The 20,889-nt window shown below is 40.5% G+C and overlaps 1 protein-coding gene across 1 annotated transcript in view; it reads right to left on the bottom strand.

The window, feature by feature from the left end:
- Nucleotides 1-650: 650 nt before the first annotated feature.
- LOC138038332 (protocadherin Fat 4-like) overlaps nt 651-20,889 on the bottom strand; it is a 50,660-nt gene continuing 30,421 nt past the window's right edge. Inside the window, exons 18-33 of the mRNA XM_068884137.1 lie at nt 20,851-20,889; nt 19,696-20,294; nt 17,828-18,532; nt 16,685-17,270; nt 14,717-14,924; nt 14,125-14,341; nt 13,190-13,309; nt 12,786-12,860; nt 11,473-11,649; nt 10,815-11,009; nt 10,319-10,469; nt 10,105-10,226; nt 8,856-9,159; nt 6,094-6,326; nt 3,053-5,026; nt 651-2,519 (exon numbers count right to left, since the gene is read on the bottom strand). The exon at nt 20,851-20,889 is cut by the window's right edge and continues 198 nt beyond it. Coding sequence (XP_068740238.1) covers nt 2,238-2,519; nt 3,053-5,026; nt 6,094-6,326; nt 8,856-9,159; nt 10,105-10,226; nt 10,319-10,469; nt 10,815-11,009; nt 11,473-11,649; nt 12,786-12,860; nt 13,190-13,309; nt 14,125-14,341; nt 14,717-14,924; nt 16,685-17,270; nt 17,828-18,532; nt 19,696-20,294; nt 20,851-20,889 — 5,987 coding nt within the window. The 3' untranslated portion in view covers nt 651-2,237. The remainder of the gene's footprint in view (nt 2,520-3,052; nt 5,027-6,093; nt 6,327-8,855; nt 9,160-10,104; nt 10,227-10,318; nt 10,470-10,814; nt 11,010-11,472; nt 11,650-12,785; nt 12,861-13,189; nt 13,310-14,124; nt 14,342-14,716; nt 14,925-16,684; nt 17,271-17,827; nt 18,533-19,695; nt 20,295-20,850) is intronic.

Here is a 20,889-nt window from a genome sequence, read left to right as displayed (position 1 = left end):
TGACCAATCAGAGGATTTTGATGCTACATTGGCACAACATAAATCAGTTTTGTGGCTGGTTTACTCCGCCTGAAGCTGAAGACACGTGGTTGAGCATTGTGCAACATATGATTTTCCTTGCATTTTGCTGGTCACGTGTTCAAAATCTTGCAATCTTGTTTTACTTAGCGGCTCTTCCCGGGGAGGGGGGACTCCCATATAAAAAGGGAGGGATTCTCGTCGGAAATTTTAAATTAAACCCCTAAAGGAGACCAATCTGGGCGTGGCTCAGGCTTTTTTTGATCCCTACAAGAGACCATATTAAAACACGGATATATAAAAAATCTAGTGACTTTTACAGATGGCAGACATTATCATCTAATATACACTTTTATATTTCTTCGCGCGCAACCCTAGAGGAGACCTTCACGGCTACATATGATTGCGTTTTGCCCAGAACACCTTAAGTGAGACCCAAATCCGAAATTTACACCCCTAGGCGAGACGACGAACATCCCTCCCCTTCTTATATGGGAGTCTCCCCACGGGGGCTCTTCTCGAACGGAATTTGTTTTTTTTCTCCTTGCGGTCACCACATCCCATTAAGCAAAGCCTTCTCTCAGAAACGATTTAAGATCTTTAAGCCGTTACCCTAAAAAACTGGGCACACGTTTTAGTTTTGAGTAGGTCTTTATTTGTAACTTTAATATTTGACAGCGTTATGTATCGTTGACGGCAGTGAAGCCGCCACAGTTTCTAATAATCGTCAAAAGACAAAAGTCATTTGAAGAAGAAAATAATAACTTGCTCATCCAAAATCGTTTAGAGGTGAGTTCGTAATCCTTTGAAACGTTTCCTACTGACTATCAGAAGGCAAGTTATGCCCTTTCATCACTGGAACAAGTTTGTCCATTTTCATCAAACTGAAGGTTGTCAGATAATTTTTGAAAGAAATGGTGCGTCAAGTTTGACCGAGATTCTCACCAGACTACTGCAAATAAAGTTGACTGCATTTTGCGACCGTGCTTTCCCGCCTTTTGCATCGCTAACGGCTCCTAATTGGCTTATTTGAATGCCTTGGACGCTTTTGATATGATGTATCGGTTATTGCTAAGACACTCGTTTATCAAACTACCTGTAATTTCTTCCTGGGCACGTATGCTTTGCACAGTGATGATGCTCCTTCAATGACGGTCAGTATGAACCTTTTCGTAAAATTTACAACCAACATTCAAAGTAGACTAACCGGTCTCTAAATTGAAAATTATTAACTAAATTTACTTCGTCATTTTGATGATTAATTTACTCATTGTGTCTGCTTTCAGCTTCAAATCATCTCATAAGAGATTCGCCTATCAAGAACAATTACGTCAATTGATATGGTGGAAGCATAAGGCGTGCCGTAGTGATTGCCTTGAACATTTTCGCCTCATCTCCTGAGAACTGATTCCCAATGTTCGGTTTCGAATCATATTTGATGTAGAAATTTCGATGAAACAGTCTCTTGGTACTAACAAAGGAGAAATCAAATTAAGTCATTACCAAGTTGCCGTTTTTCTCCGGTTCAAAACGAATCTTGGTGCTAAACCATTCAAATGATAATGCGTTTGATTTGCATGAAAAAACACCACACCTTTTCCGTTTGAATGGTTGTGAACCTCGCTTTGAAAGCGAGACAAACAGCAACTGGGAAATGGGCTAAAAGTAACGTATTCAACTTCGGACATCTGACCATGCTTTGGCCATTTCGCGGACTCCATGCTTGGAGTTCACGGCCGTGTATTTTTTAATGGGAATCGAAAAACTTCACCTTTTGTATTGATTAAAAAATAATTTTTATCCGGCATTTACTATTTTGTCTTATATAAAGCTATTTAAAGAGGATATAAAGCTGCCTAATCTAATATAAACCCATCCGCTTTTCAAGATGAGTGGTCGGAGATTTGTTTACGTCTGAAATTACCTCAACGTGTGAATTGTTTCCTCTCTGAATCCGAGTCACATGAATTGATGAAAATTTAAATGACATCGATTTGCATTTCTTAAAGTGTGTCCTATAGAACACAATCTTCCTCTAAATGGCAATAATACTACGACCTGAAAAAATTGTTAATGCTCTTAATCGTAAGATAAAACTCGTTGTTAACTGGTAGTTCTTCCTAAAGGCCCTTCATGCCGTTTTAACACCACGGCTCATGCTTTATTTGGCGCAGTCTTTTTGCCACCTACAATTGTAGCTGACCTTCGGAAGTCCTCTTTTAGCAGTCACTTTCTCCCGGATCGTCGCCAAGCTGTTTGTCCGATGGTGGACTGGGACTAGGAAAAATACTAGATATATCCGGCAACTTCATAACGTCACGGCTTGACTGGTACAGTGGATTGAAGAACCAGGATGCCTCTACAACTTGCGGTTCCTGAACAACTGGTTTGTTTGGTTTCTTTGGTTTGTCGTAAATGGACGTGTCTGTTTTCTTGGCCAGTTTCTTCCGCTCAGCGTAGACAGCACTTCCAGGTTCTTCTGTGTCAATTTCTTTCTTTTGCTGTTCAGAAACCAAAGGAGAAAAAGTTAAGTTGTTTGGAGAGGATTTGCGACTGCGAAGTATTTGTTCGTCTTTGTTTTGTTTTCAGTTTAATTAGGGACGTCATTCAAAGTTGATTATCACATCTTTACTTTCATCTTTCGTGCTCCGTTCAAGAGAGGTTGATAACCAAACTCAAAACTTTCGCGAAGAATGAATCATGTTGATGTGGTCAAAAGCGGTTGCTGCGTAAGAAAAGATTTGTTCGTCTATGTGCTGGTTTTAGTTTAATTAACTGAAAGTCTTAAATGTAGGGACAGGATTCAAAGGTGATTGTCACATCCTGGCTTTCGTCTTTCGTGCTCCGTTCAAGAGAGGTTGATAACTAAACTTAAACCTTTGCGAAGACTGAATCATATTGATGATGTGGTGTAAAAACTATTGCTACGCAGGGAAGGGGTAAAGCACTTGAAATGTGGTGTAAACTGGATTGATATGGTACACTAATTCGCCAAGGTGTTGGAAAAGACTGAAGTTCGTTTTTCCTTCTCTACCTGTGTGCGAGATGTGAACATGAGATTGGCAAATCCGCTAGCCTCAGCTTCCTCCTCCTCTTCGCTCATCCTTAGAAGTCCTATTGTTCCATACATTGGATTTTCGAATCCCGTCGTTGAGTCAGTTTGTTTCACCGTGACACGCCCTTTGGGCTCCTGATAGATTGGATTATCCATCATATGGACTTGCCTATCGACTTCTTCTTCTGTGGTACCGTATAACGGGTTGAATGCCCCTTCAGTCTGCTCTTCCTGTTTTGACATGTGGTGTCTGTACATGGTATCAGTGTAAGTTTCGTCTTCATTCGGCCTATGCCTCTCACTCGTTTGTATTATCAACTTCCGCTTCCTCTGGTTTAGTTTCTTCCTTCGGTAGAGCAGAAGTCCGGTGACAGTGACGAGTAAGAGAATCACGCCGATGCCAACGAAGACGTAATAAAAGCGCATATTTGTGAAGTGCCGCTCGTCCTTTAAAGCGAAGTCATTGACTTCGACTACACAGCTTGAGATGTCTTTAGATTTAAGTTCCTGCACGGTGGACTCGCACAGCAAGCGTGTAACATCAAGAAAGGACTCAGCTGCTTCGACGTAGCTTTCAGTAGTGCAAGTGTTGTTGATGCCGCATAATACATCTCTAACTGGTAATCCACTTAATTCATTGCCTAATTTGACAATCACAACAAACTTAACTGTAGAGCTCTCTTTGGGTGCGCTCCTCTTGGCTTTGGTTGTCTGTTGTAAACTCGGGCTTATAATATACACGTCTTCCAAGCTTGTCGATTCGTTGTCGTCCACCGTCTCGGGCAGTTCGTAGGTCATCCGTTCTACTGATTGCTCAAATTGGTATTGCCAATATTGACTTGAGATGTTCACCTCTTCCGGGAAATCTAATGAAACGACAGCATCAGACGATATACACAGACTTGAATCATATTTTTGGACATTTGCCGGGACGGGAATTTGCGTCTCTTCGCACGTACGATCTCCGAACTTTCGCTGACAAAGAGTTCCAAAGAAGCTGGTATCAGAGCATTCACAGGTAAACTTGTTGATGCCATCTACACATATACCCGGGTCTACGCAAGGCTCCTTCGCACAATCGTCTATATTTGTTTCGCAGTGAACACCGGTATATCCTGGAGCGCATGAGCAACTGTATCCATTTCTGTAAGGTGTACATTCACCCTGTTGGCATGGGTTTGACAAGCAGTGATTAATGAGAGTGCAGTCTGTACCATTGTGATATCCACTGGGACACGAGCAGAAATGTCTTTTCCAGAGATTGAAGCACGTACCACCGTAACTACATGTGATGTTGTTGCACTCGTTTATATCCGAACAGTTAAAACCGTCTCCTGTAAATCCTTCAGTGCATGCGCACGAGACATTCTGCCAGTCATTACGGATACACGTGGCGTTCGCGTGGCACGGAGATGATTGACAAGGATCAAGCTTAGTCACGTGGATGCTGACAGTATCGTTAAACGATTCTGAAGGAATCCCGTTATCCTCAGCTTGTATGAGAATCTCATATCCTTGAATGACGTAGTGATCGTAGCTGAGAGACGATATCACTGTCAAAAAGGGCGCCCCTCTCGTTTCATTTGCAAAGGTAGAGTAGTTGTCTCCACATTTAGTTTGAAGATCAAACGTATCTCGATAATTTAGAAGAGTGTAATAGACTCGTTGTGAGCTCTCAGGGTTTGTTGATGTGATTTGCGCGATGCAGGAACCGATGGATACGTTTTCGGGGATTTTCACCATTTCTGGAATTAAGCTTATGTTGTATGGCGGCTCATTTACGTCAATCACAGTAATATTAATGTCACCGGTGACTTGAAGCGGGAGGCCTGTGTGTTTCTCCGGTACATCTCTTACTTGTATTGTGACTGATAGTACCGTGAAAGGATTCAAATGCTCATAGTTAAGGAACGATGGGTCTTTGACAAAAAGGAAGTCTCCATTGTTGTTAACCTGGGAAGAAAAAAAAATTCTCTTAGAGCTGACACACAATCGTTTTTACCTTTACAAAATACTGTATAACCAGAAGTTCGTAACCCATAAGTCTCAATCTGCGATGGAATGGGGCCCATCAGTTTACGGTATTGTCTATTTTTAGAACGGCTACTGCAAGATTTTGGCGGGAACGATTTTGCATTCAGCATATGCAATCCCTCGTGCGTCTATTTGCTTGCGGACCAATCAGGAACGTTGCGGTCATTAGGCCCAATCTGATTGCCAGTTTTTGACGGGACCTGTATTGGAAATTTAGATAATACCTGCTATAACATATTACAATTTTTGGAGTTAAATAGGGGGAAATAGAAATATTTGACGCGAGTTTTGTTGGCTTTTCCCTTCGAGATCAAATTAGAGCAATGTTGGTTATCATGAAGGTGAATTTGACGAACCATAATGCCTACGCACAAAAAAATCGAAAGGCAATCCCAGGCTACGCTTAAACCGTTGAAAATACTTGCAGTCAAGGAAGACCGTGGACAAAACGTCAACTATAAAAAAGTTTGCTATTCTGGGTGTAAAAAAAAGTTTAAAATAAGCACAAAGGAGCGTAAAGTAAACCAAGAAGAAGGAGGCAAACAGTTATTTACAAAACCTGCCGAAGTTTAATCTGTAGTTATGGTCAGGGATTTGAAGCGCCCGCATGTAACTTCTCGAAATTAAATGCCAGTTTTGACATGAGTGATGCAGTAAATATCCCAGTATGACCAAGTTTTGTCAACTGAGTGTCGTAGACCCAAGGCTGAAGGAATCAACTACTTTCACCAATCAGATCAAGCACACCTAGCACAAAGACCCCATAAGAATGTTAAGAAAATGTTAGTAGCGGATGCAAAGCGCGGGGAAGATATAGGGTGCAAGACACGTTTTAGTTAAAATTCTAATTACTATCATCTCTTTCCAATGACATGTCTTTTTTTTACCATAGCCAAAACAAATGCAGAAATTAAAACCAAAGGATAAGATACAATAGCACTGAAAATTCGAATGAATTTTTACATCCACCTAATCAGTGCACCCACCTGGAAGACAGATGAATAATTTCCGACGACGGTAAACACGTGATCCTGCCCTATATCTGGGTCCTTGCAAGTGAGATGACCCACAACATATCCCTGTTTAACGTTCTCTTGCACGGTGGCAGACGCGTTCAAACGAATGTCGAAGGGTGCTTCATTCACGTCTAATATTCGAACGCTGAAGTTTCTTTTAATGGAATATGAGGGATTCCCATTGTCGCGGCAATCAACTGAAACTGTTGCAAAAATAATTAAAATAAAGTTCATTGATGGAAGTGATTGGCAGGCTAGCAAACAGCACATGTCTGGCAACTACTCGGGTTTCAACGGCTTTAAATATGAAAAGTTCACATGGAACGGAACCCACCTTTTTATAACAGTAAAATAAAATCTGACACTCTTTCTTATGCATTTCGTAACACCGCAAGCGCCAATGAAGAGTTTTAAATGCCTCATCAAAGCGACTTGGTGCCCTTACGTTTGGAATCTTAACTTAAAGAATTACGAGAGACCGAGAAATTGGGGTTCGTTGCATCGAATTTTTCATCCATACATTTTACTGTTGGTAGGATCAAGAAGTTTTTCGATATTCATTTTTCTATTATTTCTCCTTTCTCCTGAAGTTTTTGCTTCAAATGGACCGAACAAGTTGCTACGTAATAGATAAAATATGAGCGGGAGACCTTTATGGGCAGTTAAAACGGCGAGCCGTTTTATAGCCCATAAAGGTCGGACGCGAATATTTTATCTTACTTGTGAAATGAAACAATAGATTTTGATTGTTATGTTAATCACGTGGGCGTGCAGTTGTCCCATAGGAGTTTAGCATTGAATTTAGCAATCTATTTTGGTAGAGCTTTTGTGGTAGAAACATGGCTGGTTGGTTTCGCTCTCCAAAGAGTAAAGAAGAAGAGACCAGTCTAGTGTCGGAGCAACTCCGAAAGCAACACAATACAACACTAAATGGGGTAGAAAAGTCTTCGAGGAGTGGTAGCAGCGACTGCAAAATAAATGTGCAATGTGAGAAGTTGTTAGAATGGCCGGTCTCAAACGCGAATATGTTGAAGATGTGACCGTTTCAGTAGAGCACATGTCGGCAAATAAGCTAAACTTTTGGTTGAGCAAATTCAGTTCGTTTGTGAAGTGGCCAAGCAAAATGGAGAGCGTTATCCGCCCAATTCGCTTTATTTGTTATTTGGTGCTGTTAACTGTCATTTGCGTGAGACGGAAGGCGAGGATGCATTAAACTTTCTCGACAAGGCACACAAGATTCAAGTAAATTGTTACCTAATAGTTGTGATTGAAATGTCAAACTTGTGATTGATTAATAAACTTTGTACAAATTTACAGGACTCGTTTTTATGAAAGTTAAGCATACCAATTAGGCGAGCTAGAAGTCTTTATGAAATTTAATTTTACTGCTAATTCATCTAATTAAAAATTCATCAACCCCAGCCTTTCCCTGCTATCTATTCAATCCCTCCCCGTGCTTTCAGACAGTTGAACTTTAACGGGATTTACAAACCAACACATGTGACCTGAATAGTGCGTTTCTGTTTGCTGTCATCCTTATGAATTATTAATGAATTTTACAAGTAGTAGATAAAATATGAGCGGGAGATCTGTATGGGTGTTTACAATGGCGAGCCGATATGAATACATTAAATTGAATGCAAAGTATTGTTATGGGATTCGCTAATTGGACATGGATGCCAAAATGCATGAGACAATAATAGAAATATTCAAAATTGCCATTATGGCAACAGCTCGTTTTCGTCCGCCGAAAACTGAAGAGGAAGAAATTTCCTTACTGTCTGAAACCGTACCTAAAAGCACCAAGTACAATACAAAATGGGCGGTGAACGTTTTTACTGCCTGGCAGAATACGAGAATGAACTAAAAAGCGTAGGAGGAGGCAACGGACTTGAGTCGACCAATGTCGAGGAGCTGTCAGTCCCACTCGAGCACATGTCCGCCGACAGTTTAAACTTCTGGCTCTGCAAATTCATTTGTGAAGTTGCGAAGCAAACCGGGGAAGTGAATAGTTCCCTTAATGTATTGATTGCTTGATTTTTACTACATTGTTCAGAAAATAGCCAGATTGTGTATAGATTTTCATAGAGTAAAGCTGATGGGTAAATATAATTAAATTCTAAGATGAGAATATGTCCATTTTGTTATTCATTTTAATCAGTAGAGATCTAATACCAAAAGTTAATGAATACTAATTAGCTGAGCAGGAGTTTGTATCAAAAGTTAATTCTACTGTTTAATAATTCATCAACCCCAGCCTTTCCCTGCTACCTATTCAATCCCTCCCCGAGCTTTCAGACAGTTGATTTGTATTGGGGTTTACAGTTGTGTACATGTGATCTGAATACTGTGCTGGGATTGGTTTGCACCCTCATGAATAATTAATGAAATTTACAAGATAAAATAAACAAAACTGGCAGCCATTCGTACCTCGGCCGAGCAAGTGAGAGGTATGGGTCTAGCGCTGACATGACTCCACAAACTGCTGCGCGTTCCAGTCTCGCAAGACTTTCTGCGTTGCAAAACAATTTTTACCGTAGATCCGTGCCGCTATTATATAGATCGTGGGAATAAAAACGTCTCTCCGTTTTATGCGCGTTCAACGTGCAACGTCCATGTAACAAAGGCAGAATGCATTTACCATAGATAACAGATTTATCTCAGCTGCAAAAAAAACTATTGAGATAAAGTGCAATTCAACTTTGGGATCACAAACGAGACCTTCACTGTACCTGTTATAGGCGCGTTTAAGTGGCGTTCATAGTCCAAATCGGCGTCTTGCGACACGTAAACTTCTGAAGACGATTTGGACAATGATTTAACATAGAAGTAATCCCTTCCCGTCGGAAGAACACAGGTGTGTTGCTGTCCCACGTCGTCATCGACAACACTTATGTTCACCAGCGATGTTCCACTCGGGCTGTTCTCGGATATCTCAATCGTGTACAACGCATTTTCGGATGCGGCGAGCGACGAGGTCAAGGTTATTTCCGAAGGTCGGTCGTTGCAGTCAAGCACATTGATGCTCAGAATTTCCTGAAAATGCAAAGAAAACTCACCCAAAATGATGTTATGAATGCATCTTAATTCCAAACCAAAGAGAGTACTAGCCACCCAGTGGGTTGCTTTTTTCCCCAGAAAAGAGTTGTGCACTTATGTCCAGAATTGCGCTTAATTAGATGCAGGCCCAATTTTGGCATCCAACACGAAGTGTTCCTTTAAGTCAAAGCATTTGCTACCTATTTCCAACAATAAGGTAAGGCTAAAGGTTAGCTTTATTTTTAGGTTAGGACATAATGCAGCTAATTATCCATACTTGAGAAACAGCATTTGGAGGACAATTTTTGACGTTAATTAACAATTATTCCATGAGCGCGCGTTGGATATGAGATGGTAAATAGCCAACGATTTGGCTATAACCAATCTCATATCCAACAAGCGCGAATGGAATAATTGTTTTATTAAATTCCTTAAACTCCAAAAATTTGGAAGTACGAAATACGAGCGAAAAAAGCGAGAACATCCGCGCGAAATCGAAAAAACTTGATGAAGATGCGATGTTGTGTAATACCTTGTGGTCAGACAGACGAAGGCTCATCAGAAAAACATTTCTTGCCTTTTCGCGTACTTCTAAACGTCGGAATTGATCCAAACTTTCCACAAATAAAAGGTTTTTTTCTTTTTTGGTTTTATTCAAAGAGAAATTTGCTTTCTGGCGAAGAAAAATTTAGTTTAGCAACGCTCAGTGCAATCATTTACCATATGAGATCAAACTAAGGTGTATGAGCTAATAACCGAGGTTGAGTGAACCAATCAGGGCACACGAAATGCATTATCCGAGGTTGAGAATTTAATAATTGTATTCCGAGACCACGAGTGATGTTGAAGTTGGGGAGAAGAGAATGGGGACACTTAGTGACGCTTACTTCGTGCGTCTAATTTGGGGCATTTTTGGACAGATATGTACAATTAAAGACAAACCTGTATTGACTTGGGTGGGGTGCCACTGTCAGTAGCATTCACGGTAATGTTAAAAACTGGTGTAGTTTCATAATCCAGTGAGTTATTGAGTAGCAAGCTGGTTCCGTTCACATAGAAAAAACCTAAAAAAAAAAGTAAGAACTTGAGTTTTGTCAATAGAGTTCAATAACAAACAGTGCTACCAACAAATACCTCGAATTTAATTTGAACGCACCTCTTCCTAAAATTACAGAAAAGGAATGAGTTTGATGAGCATCCTGGTCTTGAGCCAGCAGATTTCCCACAACAGTACCAGCGGTAGCATTTTCATAGATTTGCCGGGATGTAAGTTGGATTTTAGTGGGTCCGTCATTTGTGTCGAGCACCTAGAATGAAATAACTTATTATTTAGAGTGCAAGTTTCTTGGCTGAAAATATTGTTCCTTTTGTGCTGGAGATGCTCAAGGTAAATATCCTAAATAGGCTGCGTTTGCTTCAATATTTTTCGTAATGAACTGGTCATGATTTAGAGAAGATGAAGAAATGTCAGGCCAAGCTCAGTCTTCCTAAAACGTCCATCTAATAACGTGACGTGGTTTGGCCCACTTAATGAGGATTCCCCCTTCTTTCCACCCTCTGTAAGTCTCCAGTAAATTCTTGGTTTAATTTGACTAAAAACTTGTTTCCTTGCATGTTTTGGAGAGGAAGCTAAATTTACTCTTTATTGGCACCTGAATTGTAAAAGAGAGACTGGTATTCATGGATGGATTGCCGCTGTCTGCTGCAACTACGGTCACATTGTAGAGGCTTTGGGTCTCGAAATCAAGTGTCCTCGTTGTAACCAGTCTTCTACGAACCAACTGAAAGGCGAGAGGGCCTGGTAACTGGTCTATGATATGAAGAGATACAGTAGCTTGTCCGCTAGCCTGAAAAACATGAAACATGATTTGATGTTGAACAAATTCAACATGATTTGAAAAGATCATTCGAGGGTTCGTTCATTTCAAGGTGACAATAGTCCGTAAACCAGTATGTCGATCTCTCTCATTTGGCTTTTGCCCATCAAGTTACGGTATTCTCTAAATTTAGAATACAGGTCCCGCCAAAATATGGCCAATCAGATTAGGCCTAATGACCACATCTCTCCTAATTGGTCCGCAATCGAGTAGACGCACGATGGATTGCATCTGCTAAATGCAAAATCGTGCGGAACGCAATGCCGCTACGTTGTGTTCCCGCAAAAATCATCTAGCAGTAGCCGTTCTAAAAATAGACCATACCGTAAACTGATGGGTCTCATTGCATCGCAGATCGAGACTTACGGGCTACGAACTTCTGGTATATCATATTGACATTGTCAACTATCTGGGTTGTTATTCATTCTCCTACCGGTAGATCTGGGTCCTGAACGTTAAACACACCGACTTCGTCTCCCACGCGTCCGTTTTCTTTTATCGTTTGGGACGAGATTGAAAGATTACAGGGCGCTTCGTTGACATCAACAACATCGACGATAAATAGTGACGACACAGAGAGCGGATTGGGTGCGAGATCGGTACAGGTGACCTGGGAAATAAAATGTACTTTAGAATAAAGATACCATCTTGATATGGACCTTGAAGTTATTATTGGTATTCCATAGCAAAAGCTTAACGGCCATAAGTATAGACCCCTTTTAGTTAATACCCAGTCTGGAGCGCAAACCAATAAGATGGTTTTGAATTTGAAAGGTTTGTTTCTCTTAGGGGACAGAACAACCATTGTCGTGTCCTTCAGATTGGGAATTACTCAAATGGGTCTATAGCAAATCATATAAACGTGAGTTAGCATTTCATTATTTCGCGGCGCGAATGATGGTTTGAACCACGACATAAGCGAGCAAGCTCAAACGATTTTGTCTTTATGCCACGCTCAACAAAATTACTCCATGGCTGTGTTCCATTGAAAATTTCGTATTGTGCTGTATGCAAAGTCATTTGCATATATTGATATAATGCCCTGGGGATAAGCAAATGATGAGTATAAAAGGACAACGTTGGGTCCACCCCTTGCACTCTACTTTGGGCCGCCGTTTAGTTTAGATCTAGCGTCTCGTCCTCCCACCCCGCAAGGAAACCGGGCTTCTTTTTAGAGTGCCTTTTCTAGATTCTTCGTCTGGTTTGGGCTTGTCCCAAGCCAGAGCGATTCCCCGTTCCTTCTTTACATTATTTTCATGAATAACAATACTGAGGGTAGAATATTATACTGTTAAAGTCCATGTTGCGGTGCATGTGTTCAGGAATAGTTCACAGATGACGTCAAAATGTGGTCATTAGAACATCAGTGACACACACGGCTGTCGCATCGTGTGCCACTTTTTTGTTCTTAGCGCATTTTGGCGTCATCTGCGAGCTACAATCTCCAGAACATCGGTGTTCACCTCGCCGCTCTCGTTGTCCTTACGTAAGATCCCTATTACTGAACAGACGCGCGACAACATGGCATAGAGCGACTCCTCTCAGTCCTTAACTTCAGTACCGCTTTTACAACAGTGACATCAATTAAGCGTTTTAAAGTGCTCCCCTTACGCACTCTCTACGTATGAGCACTGGGGACTATGTTTCAAATGAATAACCTTTCTTCCTCCCATTTTCTCTGTCAGTTTATTTCGTATGTCATCTAACAGAAAAACATATTGAAAAATAAGTAAACGATTAACTCACATTGATGGTGTACACGTCGACTTTCTCGAAATTCAATGAATTATCACAAACAACCAGTGTTGAATAGTTCACAACCTGGATAAAAGAGGACATTGTTACACAATAACAGAGAAAAGACGCATTTTTAATTGCATTCGTTTTTCACTGCTAGGATTGCCTAAAACAGTTTGAGCCACAATCTCTACCAATCAGAGGCAAACGCATTTCAAATTTGAGATTTCTCGTGCGCGTTTTCCCCGGGCTTTAATTTCCGCCGGCTGCATACATTTGCTTCACGTTCTGATTGGCTAATCTGATTGTCATTTGATTTCAATGGTCAAAGTTAACAAAACTTTTTATCACAGCTATTCATGGATTTATGCATCGTTTTGCGCCAAAAGTAAAACACTTAATATAACACTTACCTCGAAGGGACCTCCGTCCACTACGATGCAATTGAACTTTTGTAAAGGTAAATGAAGATTATCGGGATCTATTACCGTCAAGTTACCAACAACTGCACCAACGGGACTGTTTTCAGAGATCTGTAATATGTAGAATGAGACTTAAATTTTCAATTTAACCTTCAAATTCTTCAAGAAATCGACGGCACTAAAAGGAGAGATTTGTTTCAAAGCTCTGATTTAGGCCTCGCGATAGTTGCCCATCGTATGTTCATAGAATTTCAGTTGAAGTTTGGTAGCAATTACATGACTGCGTTACTTCTTTTGCTATTTGGGATCTTGAATATGCGACAAAAGAGTCACGTGCTTTTAAAAGCTCCCCTTTCTCAGTGTTGTTTAGAAATCTTCCGATATTATGTCATCCAATCAGAAAACAAACACGCCTTGCCCGCTTGCATTTTCACGAGCTTGGTGCTCGCTGCACGAATATATTTCGAGCCCTGATTGGTTCATTATGGATCTCATGGTTAATTTCATTTTCGACCTGAGACATGGCCTGCGTTTCCCGCGTTTGGTGCTGGCTGCACCAATACCTATTATTAGGTATTTTAAATTAAAAGCGCCTTGGTTTCCAGCTGCCCCAAGCAACGGTTCGTTATCTGGCCTATAGCTATTCACCTTATGCACTAGCTTTGTGAGGGTGCGAATAGACTTCTTGCAGAAAAAGTAAACATTTAGGCCATTTATGTTGAGAAATTCTTGTGATGAGGTCTCCATACCTCCTTAAAAGTTGTGACATGAGCGCCTAACTTTGTTATCGTACCATTCGTATTTCCTTAATACATTCTCTTTGGTTCCTGCGTATTATCTTTTACCTCCCGGCCTATCTCCAGGTTTAAGTATATACTACTTTCCTGAGTAAAAAGTCTGTAACAACTTACACTGACAATGCATACCTTGCTGTTATCAAGGGAGACACTTTGAGGCTTTTCATTGATGTTATTGACTCTGATCTCAAATGAGCCTGTCACTGTATAGGGCGGGAAACCGCTGTCTGTACTGTTCACAGTAACTGTGAAGTTTCTGTACTGTTCGTAATCCAGCCCAGCCTTCTTGACAGTCACTCGTCCGGATGGTGACTCAACACCAAACAAGCTAAGAAGACCTGATGAACTATCCAGAAAAAGACGCTCAACTTAGTAAATGGCAGGTTTAAGCTAAAAGCAAGTATTAGAGAGTTGAAACTGTGTGAAAACGTCTTTATTTACCACTGCAATCAGACGTAGATCTGACAGAACAGGATCCTGATTCTTTTTGCATACAAAACGAAATCATCAATAACGGAAAGTGTAAGAGATACATTCTAAATGTGAATTGAAATCAGCAGTAATGCGCTTAATTTTTCACGTTTGCTGTTGTGGAAAGATTCTAGCTAATCTTTATTCAACAACAGATTAAACAGGATACTTCGTTGAGCGAAGCAGTCACATCCAATAATGAACTTCGAAGCGACAGGGATGCAACAAGACAAAAGAAACCTAATGATACCTCTGGCCGCTATAGCCTTGTCCAACCACATCAACAATCTTGTAATGGTGCGTCTGTCCGACATCTTGATCAGCAGTTGAGACAGTGCCTATGAATTCCCCTGAAAGACTGTTTTCCGCAACGGTTAGAGGACCCCTGGTCAATATGCCCGTGGGCGGATCATTTTGGTCTGCAACGATTATTGTGAAATTCTTTGTTGTACTGAGACCTAAAAAAAAAAAAAGTTGCAGTGATATTCTTTTTCGCCGTTCTCAAATCAATACTATTAGTAAAAATAGAACTGTAACCAGGATAAGACATATTAAAAATGTAAAAACGTTCTCTGGTTAAAAAACGGTTAAAAAAACCGTTTTTTAACCAGAGAACGTTTTTACATTTTTAATAACACTATTAGTATTGTACCTACAATCAGTGGCAAAAGTGGTTGGGACGCTTACGCCAGAATGGACCTGAAAACCTCTCAGACGTTGAAATAGACTAGGAAATGCCTGTTGGCGTCATTGTTCTGGGGAAGGGGGGGGGGGGGCAATTATTCAAACTAAGTAAGAAAACCAGCTAAAAGGGTGAGTGTCTTAAGACTTTTGCCACTGATTGTAGGTTGCTCATTCTCAGATTCACTACGCAATGTTCCTGTGCCCTTAAGGTGATTCCTCGGTATTGCACTGCGCATCCTGTACTGCGCATACGGTGTGTCAATATTTACAAATTGGTCAAATTTGTAACATTGTAAATATGGCGTAAGTCGATCATACACGCTGAAACAGTTCTCAAAACACGTGAGAGAAGTTGTGAATGACCATAATTCTTTGCGAATAAGCGCGCGCATTCCGAGAACATGGTGAATTTTGTTGTTTCGATCTACGATAATCGAGACAGGTACGATGGTGGTTTACTCTTAAACAAGCACGGTGACCTGTATTTTTTATTTCATAATTTTGGTGTACAAATTATCCCCTTTAAAACAAAAAAATTAAAGAAAAAATCAGCGGAAGTAAAAAAAGATGTAGCTAAAAACGTACACAAAGCCCCTTACCCAGAGATGTAAATTATGATCTTGAAAACAACGACTCGAGAAACATTTTGCGTTTACGTCGTTCTAAGTTGAGTGATTTTTCAAAAAACTATAGAAGACAGTGTTCCATATGCTCTAGACTTTCTTCCTATCAGGTGTTTTTTCAAATGGTACTTTAAAAACCCTCTCGTTTAGCTACTGCAAGATGTACCCTGAGCCGATGAAATAACGCGCGTGATTAGTATCAGTACAGGCATCAATGAGGTAAGATTGGCCCATTATATCTCTTAAGCAAGCACGGTGACATATTTTTTATTGCAGTTCAAAGCAGGGATTATTAGGGAACATTTCAAGAAAACCGTTCAACAACTAAGTCCAATAGCACGATTATGAGGCTTTTCGTCACAAATCAGGATCTTGAAGTGACAACCTTATTTTTTATGGGCAAGGAAGGCCAAGCTGAAGTATGGCCTTTTCCGTTTCAATGCGCGTTCTACTGTAAGGTCTCGTTTTAATGCATCACCATCACTGTACTGTAATTGTGTACCTCTTACCAGCCGAGTTCGAGGTAACGGGTAAACGAGGATCTGTAACTGACCGGTACGGACAAAGAAAGCGAGGTTCAAACAGTTAGTAAGGTATTTAATATATCTCTGAGGTAATCAGGCGCGCGGGAAAGGTGACTAGTTGAGGTCAAGCCGAAAGTTCAACTGCAACAAATGATTTGCTTTCTGAAATAGTTTCTTGAAAGATACAAACAGTTTCGCAAGTTTATTTCACATAAACAACACGAAAAGCTTGCAAGAAAATGTTGCATCTAAATTTTAAATTTAGCGTGCCGCACAGCGAACCGTACTGTAGAATACGGCCAGCCAAATTACCCAATCATAGCGTGCGTACTATCTGAGAGATGTAACAAGGTGATTTAGTCCACACTCAAGAATTTGTTTACTTACCGTTATTGTCTGTAGACTTGATAGTCAGCAACCAGGTCATCTTGGTTTCGTAATCCAAGCTTCTAGTTGTGTTCAGAGCATGACCATCAATAACAAAAGGAATGTTCCCTTTGGAGCCAACAAAACTGTAGGAATATGTCTGCACGACCATCTGTTCATTATCCGGGTCAGCGGTCTCCAAAACACCAACAGTAACGATCTCACCATTCTCTGATACCACATTGTTAGACAGCGTGATGTCGTAAGGCTTTTCATTAACGTTGTCTATTTTGATTCGTACCGTTTTGTCGATTGACAGAGCCGGTGTTCCATCATCTTGACATTGCAAGTTGACGTAATAACCTCTTCCTTTCTCGTCATTTATATCATCAGCTACGACGAGAGAATTTGTGGTACCATTAACACTAAAGGGCACATTTGCTCCATTAATAATGTTGCAAAAGTGATTCTGCCAGGGTCCCCTGGGTCCTTTGTCATCGGGGTCTACAACTGATATTTTACCAACAAGAGTTCCTCGAGGGCTATTCTCTCGAACACTATATGGAATCAATAAGATGTTTGTTGGTCTCTCGTTGACATCGCGTACCTAAGGAAAAGAAGAACAGAAAGGACAAGAGAGCTCAAGATTAAAAGGCAAGCTTTCACTGAAGCCTTGACGTTTTTCTTGATTTGTCCTAAATTAAGGGTGGAAGGTTTAGTGTAAAAAGTATTCAAGTACGCAATAGTTTGTCATTAGATTTAAGAATGAATACTACAGTCTGTTCTATTAAGAAAGAGAATGTAAAAGTGCTTTTAGAGAAGCAAAAACTTAAGCTCACCTTTGTCTTCAAAATTTTAATCATGCCATTCTTATATTAGCATTCTAGCTTTTTGATATCGATATTTTTTAGACTCTTAGAGTTTTAGATGTTCTTGTATTCCTTTGAACTTTTTTCTTACGAGGGCTAAAGGTTTGTTAGTACTTCTGCCCTAGAAAGTACTACCCTCCTTACATGAAGCTAAACCAGTTAACTACAAATGCCTTTCAGTAAACGAGTTTCCCTAAGCCTGACGCATTGGGTTGTATCTGTTAAGTTAGTCTGGGATTAAAGGACAATTGACCAAAACTAGAAAACCTCTTCAGTAAAAAAGAAGCCGACAAACCTGAATGGTGAAATTTTTATCAAAGCTCAGGGTGGGATATCCACTGTCCCTGGTTCTGACTGCAATAAGGTAAACAGATTTCTTTTCGTAATCTAAATTTGCAGAATGAGATGTATAAATCTTGTTTCTGCGGAGCACAAATTTCCAGCCACCATTGTCGATTAAGCTGTAGCTGTGTCTCTGATCGGCATCTTCGTCAGCCGTTGCAAGTTCACCTACAAAGCCAAAATTATCGTTTTCGTCGATATAACCTATTTCTCCGCCTGCCAAGGATATGTTGCTCGGCCGGTCGTTTATATCCAATATCGTAACTTTATATGATCGAACGTGAAATAATCCGTTATTATCAGTCACGCGAGCCAAGATATTTTCAGTTGCGCTTGCCTCATAGTCCAGGTCGCCGCTGACCTTTAACAGCGTAGAACACTTTGTTTTAACGCTTGGAATGTTGGTGAGGTTATGGCACGTGACTGGTGAGTCCACGGTAAACTTGCCAGCGGCATCAAAATCCAAACTGAACGTCAAGTTTTGATCCTCGTCTTGATCCAACGCTTCAATTGTCCCCACCACTGTACCCGCTTGGGAGTTTTCGTTAACTTTTGGTTGTTCATCCAGGAACGTTTGCTGTCCCAACGCTGATGTTAAGCTAATGTTTATTGGAGCCTCATTGATATTTTCCACGACGACGGTAAACGTCTTGTTCAGCTGAGAGACGGAATATAAAATGAATCAGCCGAAATGAAGAAAGATACGTGTCAATCATAATTTTACATCCAATGACATTGCATCAAACCCCAAATAACAGCTAAGATTAATCTTTCCACTTTTGGTGTTTTCTTCTTGGGATCGAAATTTTATTGCACTGCACAAAACTGGCAGCTGTTTGTCCAATAGCCGATTTTATTCCCTAGCTGACATCACAAAATTCTTTGCGTTCCCACTTTTACAGTTAAAACAGCTCAAGCGTTCCTCTGATGCGGATTAATGAGTTCATTATTGCAAATTTGATCTCAGGAATCATTAATTTCAATAATCTGGTCGTCAGATGCAAAATTCAAATCAAGCCTGAGTTGAAAACTCGAATTTTGATTGGATTATTGTTCGCTTCCGGTGCCAGGCCGGTGTAAGAATTTGACAGGTGTAAATCAATGAAATCAATGTAATCAACTTGTAAAGCGCAAGTATCTATATACATATTCACATGCGCTATTTACAAACTAGTAGCAATAAAACAACACTAATAACAATAGTACAATGACAAAATACCAGTGTACCAATTTGCATAATCTGCCAAGGTCGTAATAATCGTGATTTTCCTTTCTTTTTAAATTCATTTCTACGTCCATCTTTAATTCGAAAACATAGTGTCTCAAGTTCGAGAATACTGTTAAGATTTCAGAATGGTAATGTTGCGAGAGTGAAATGACCGTTGTTTGACAGATAATGCAAATCAGTAAACCTGTGAAATTCCCACGCCGGCATGACACCAGAAGCCAGCAATATTCATATCAAAATTCGAGTTTTGAACTGAGGCTTGATTTGAATTTTGCATTATTCATCCGACGAACAGATTATTGAAATGATTACTGAAATCAAATTTGCAATAGTGAACTCATTAATCCGCCCCTCAGAGAACACTTGAGCTGTTTTGACTGTAAAGAAAATCTGCAAAGCAGTTTTTAACGAAATTATGCAACGTAGTTGTAGCATCAAAGGACTGTACAAATGCCTCTCACTGACTCGGTCGAGAAACAACCGAGTACTAGTCCTTCTGACCTTAAGAAGTTGATCAAAAGCGGAAACTAAATGAAAAATGGCAAATTATGATCGCCACGTATATGTGGAGATATTCTTGGACCAAAACCTACCTCCAATGGAACCGTGCCGTTATCCCTCACCATGGCAACGATCGTATGAGCCTTATTAGTCTCGTAATCTGTTCCTTTAGCTTTAATCAGGTAACCTGACGAATCGACCTCAAAACGCCCGCCATCGTTGTCTACCAAAGAGAACTGAAGCGTTTGGAACGCATCCTCGTCTACAGCGAAAAAGCGTCCTATCTTTGACCCGATTGTTGCATTTTCCTTCACTGTATTACTAGACAACTCAAAATAACGTGGTCTGTCGTTGATGTCCTTTAACGTAATTGACAACCTTGCCTCGCTGCTTAGAGGCGGGTTTCCGTTGTCCGTTGCACGCACGAGCACTGAGTAGTTCTGCTGTTTTTCGTAATTCAACTTGCAGAAGTCTCCGCCATTTTTGAGACATTTATGGTTTGGTAAAGCAATTTTGAGCTGATTTCGATCTATTTTAAATCTTCCTGCAGCTCCATCTATGAGAGAGTAAACATGGCTTTGTGCATTATCTGGGTCCTCCGAGGATATGATGCCAACCACTGCGTCTTGCGGAGGATTTTCGTTGATAAAGGAGTTTGACAAACTTATGTTGAACGGCTTTTCGTTGACATCTGAAGTAAAAAAGAAGAAGACAAAGACATAACAGAAGCTAAGCTTGCTTTTAAGTCACTCGCAAAGATACTACTGTAGTAAATCACTAAGATATAGGGTAAAATAATTTCCGCGAATGGGAAGAACTGCACCAAGGGAAAATGGTTTTCGTCACTTAGGGGAAAGATGTGAAGGAAAAAACAAAAGTCAGGACAGACCTCTTGGGGCTTAACAGCAGTTTTTTTAAAATTAAAAGGGCATATCATATGTAGCTCTCTTCCTTGCCAAAGTACATGGGTCTCTTGAAGGACAGCGTGCTAATTTATGGATGCGGGGCCATTTCGGGCCAACCACACGAATAAAAATAGCTTATTGGTTGCCTCATTCACAAAGTTTACTTGAAAACACCACCATCACGGCCATTCCTAAGTTTCAGACGCAAACAGCCGTAACGTAATGGCAAAGCAAACACCCAGCCGCATCAGAGCTTGGAGCTTGGAGCTTGGTTCCCGGCCATATCAAATGTTGAAACGGACGGGGTTGTATGATACCCCTCTGGATCTTAGTTTTCCTTACCTACAACATAGATTTGGAATGACGTAAAAAAACTAAGCG

The sequence above is a fragment of the Montipora capricornis genome, chromosome 2 (assembly GCF_036669925.1).
Source record: "Montipora capricornis isolate CH-2021 chromosome 2, ASM3666992v2, whole genome shotgun sequence".
In the NCBI taxonomy this organism is placed as follows: Eukaryota; Metazoa; Cnidaria; class Anthozoa; order Scleractinia; family Acroporidae; genus Montipora; species Montipora capricornis.
Note: the sequence above shows the minus strand (reverse complement) of the source record. Positions and strands in the feature narration are given on the sequence as shown.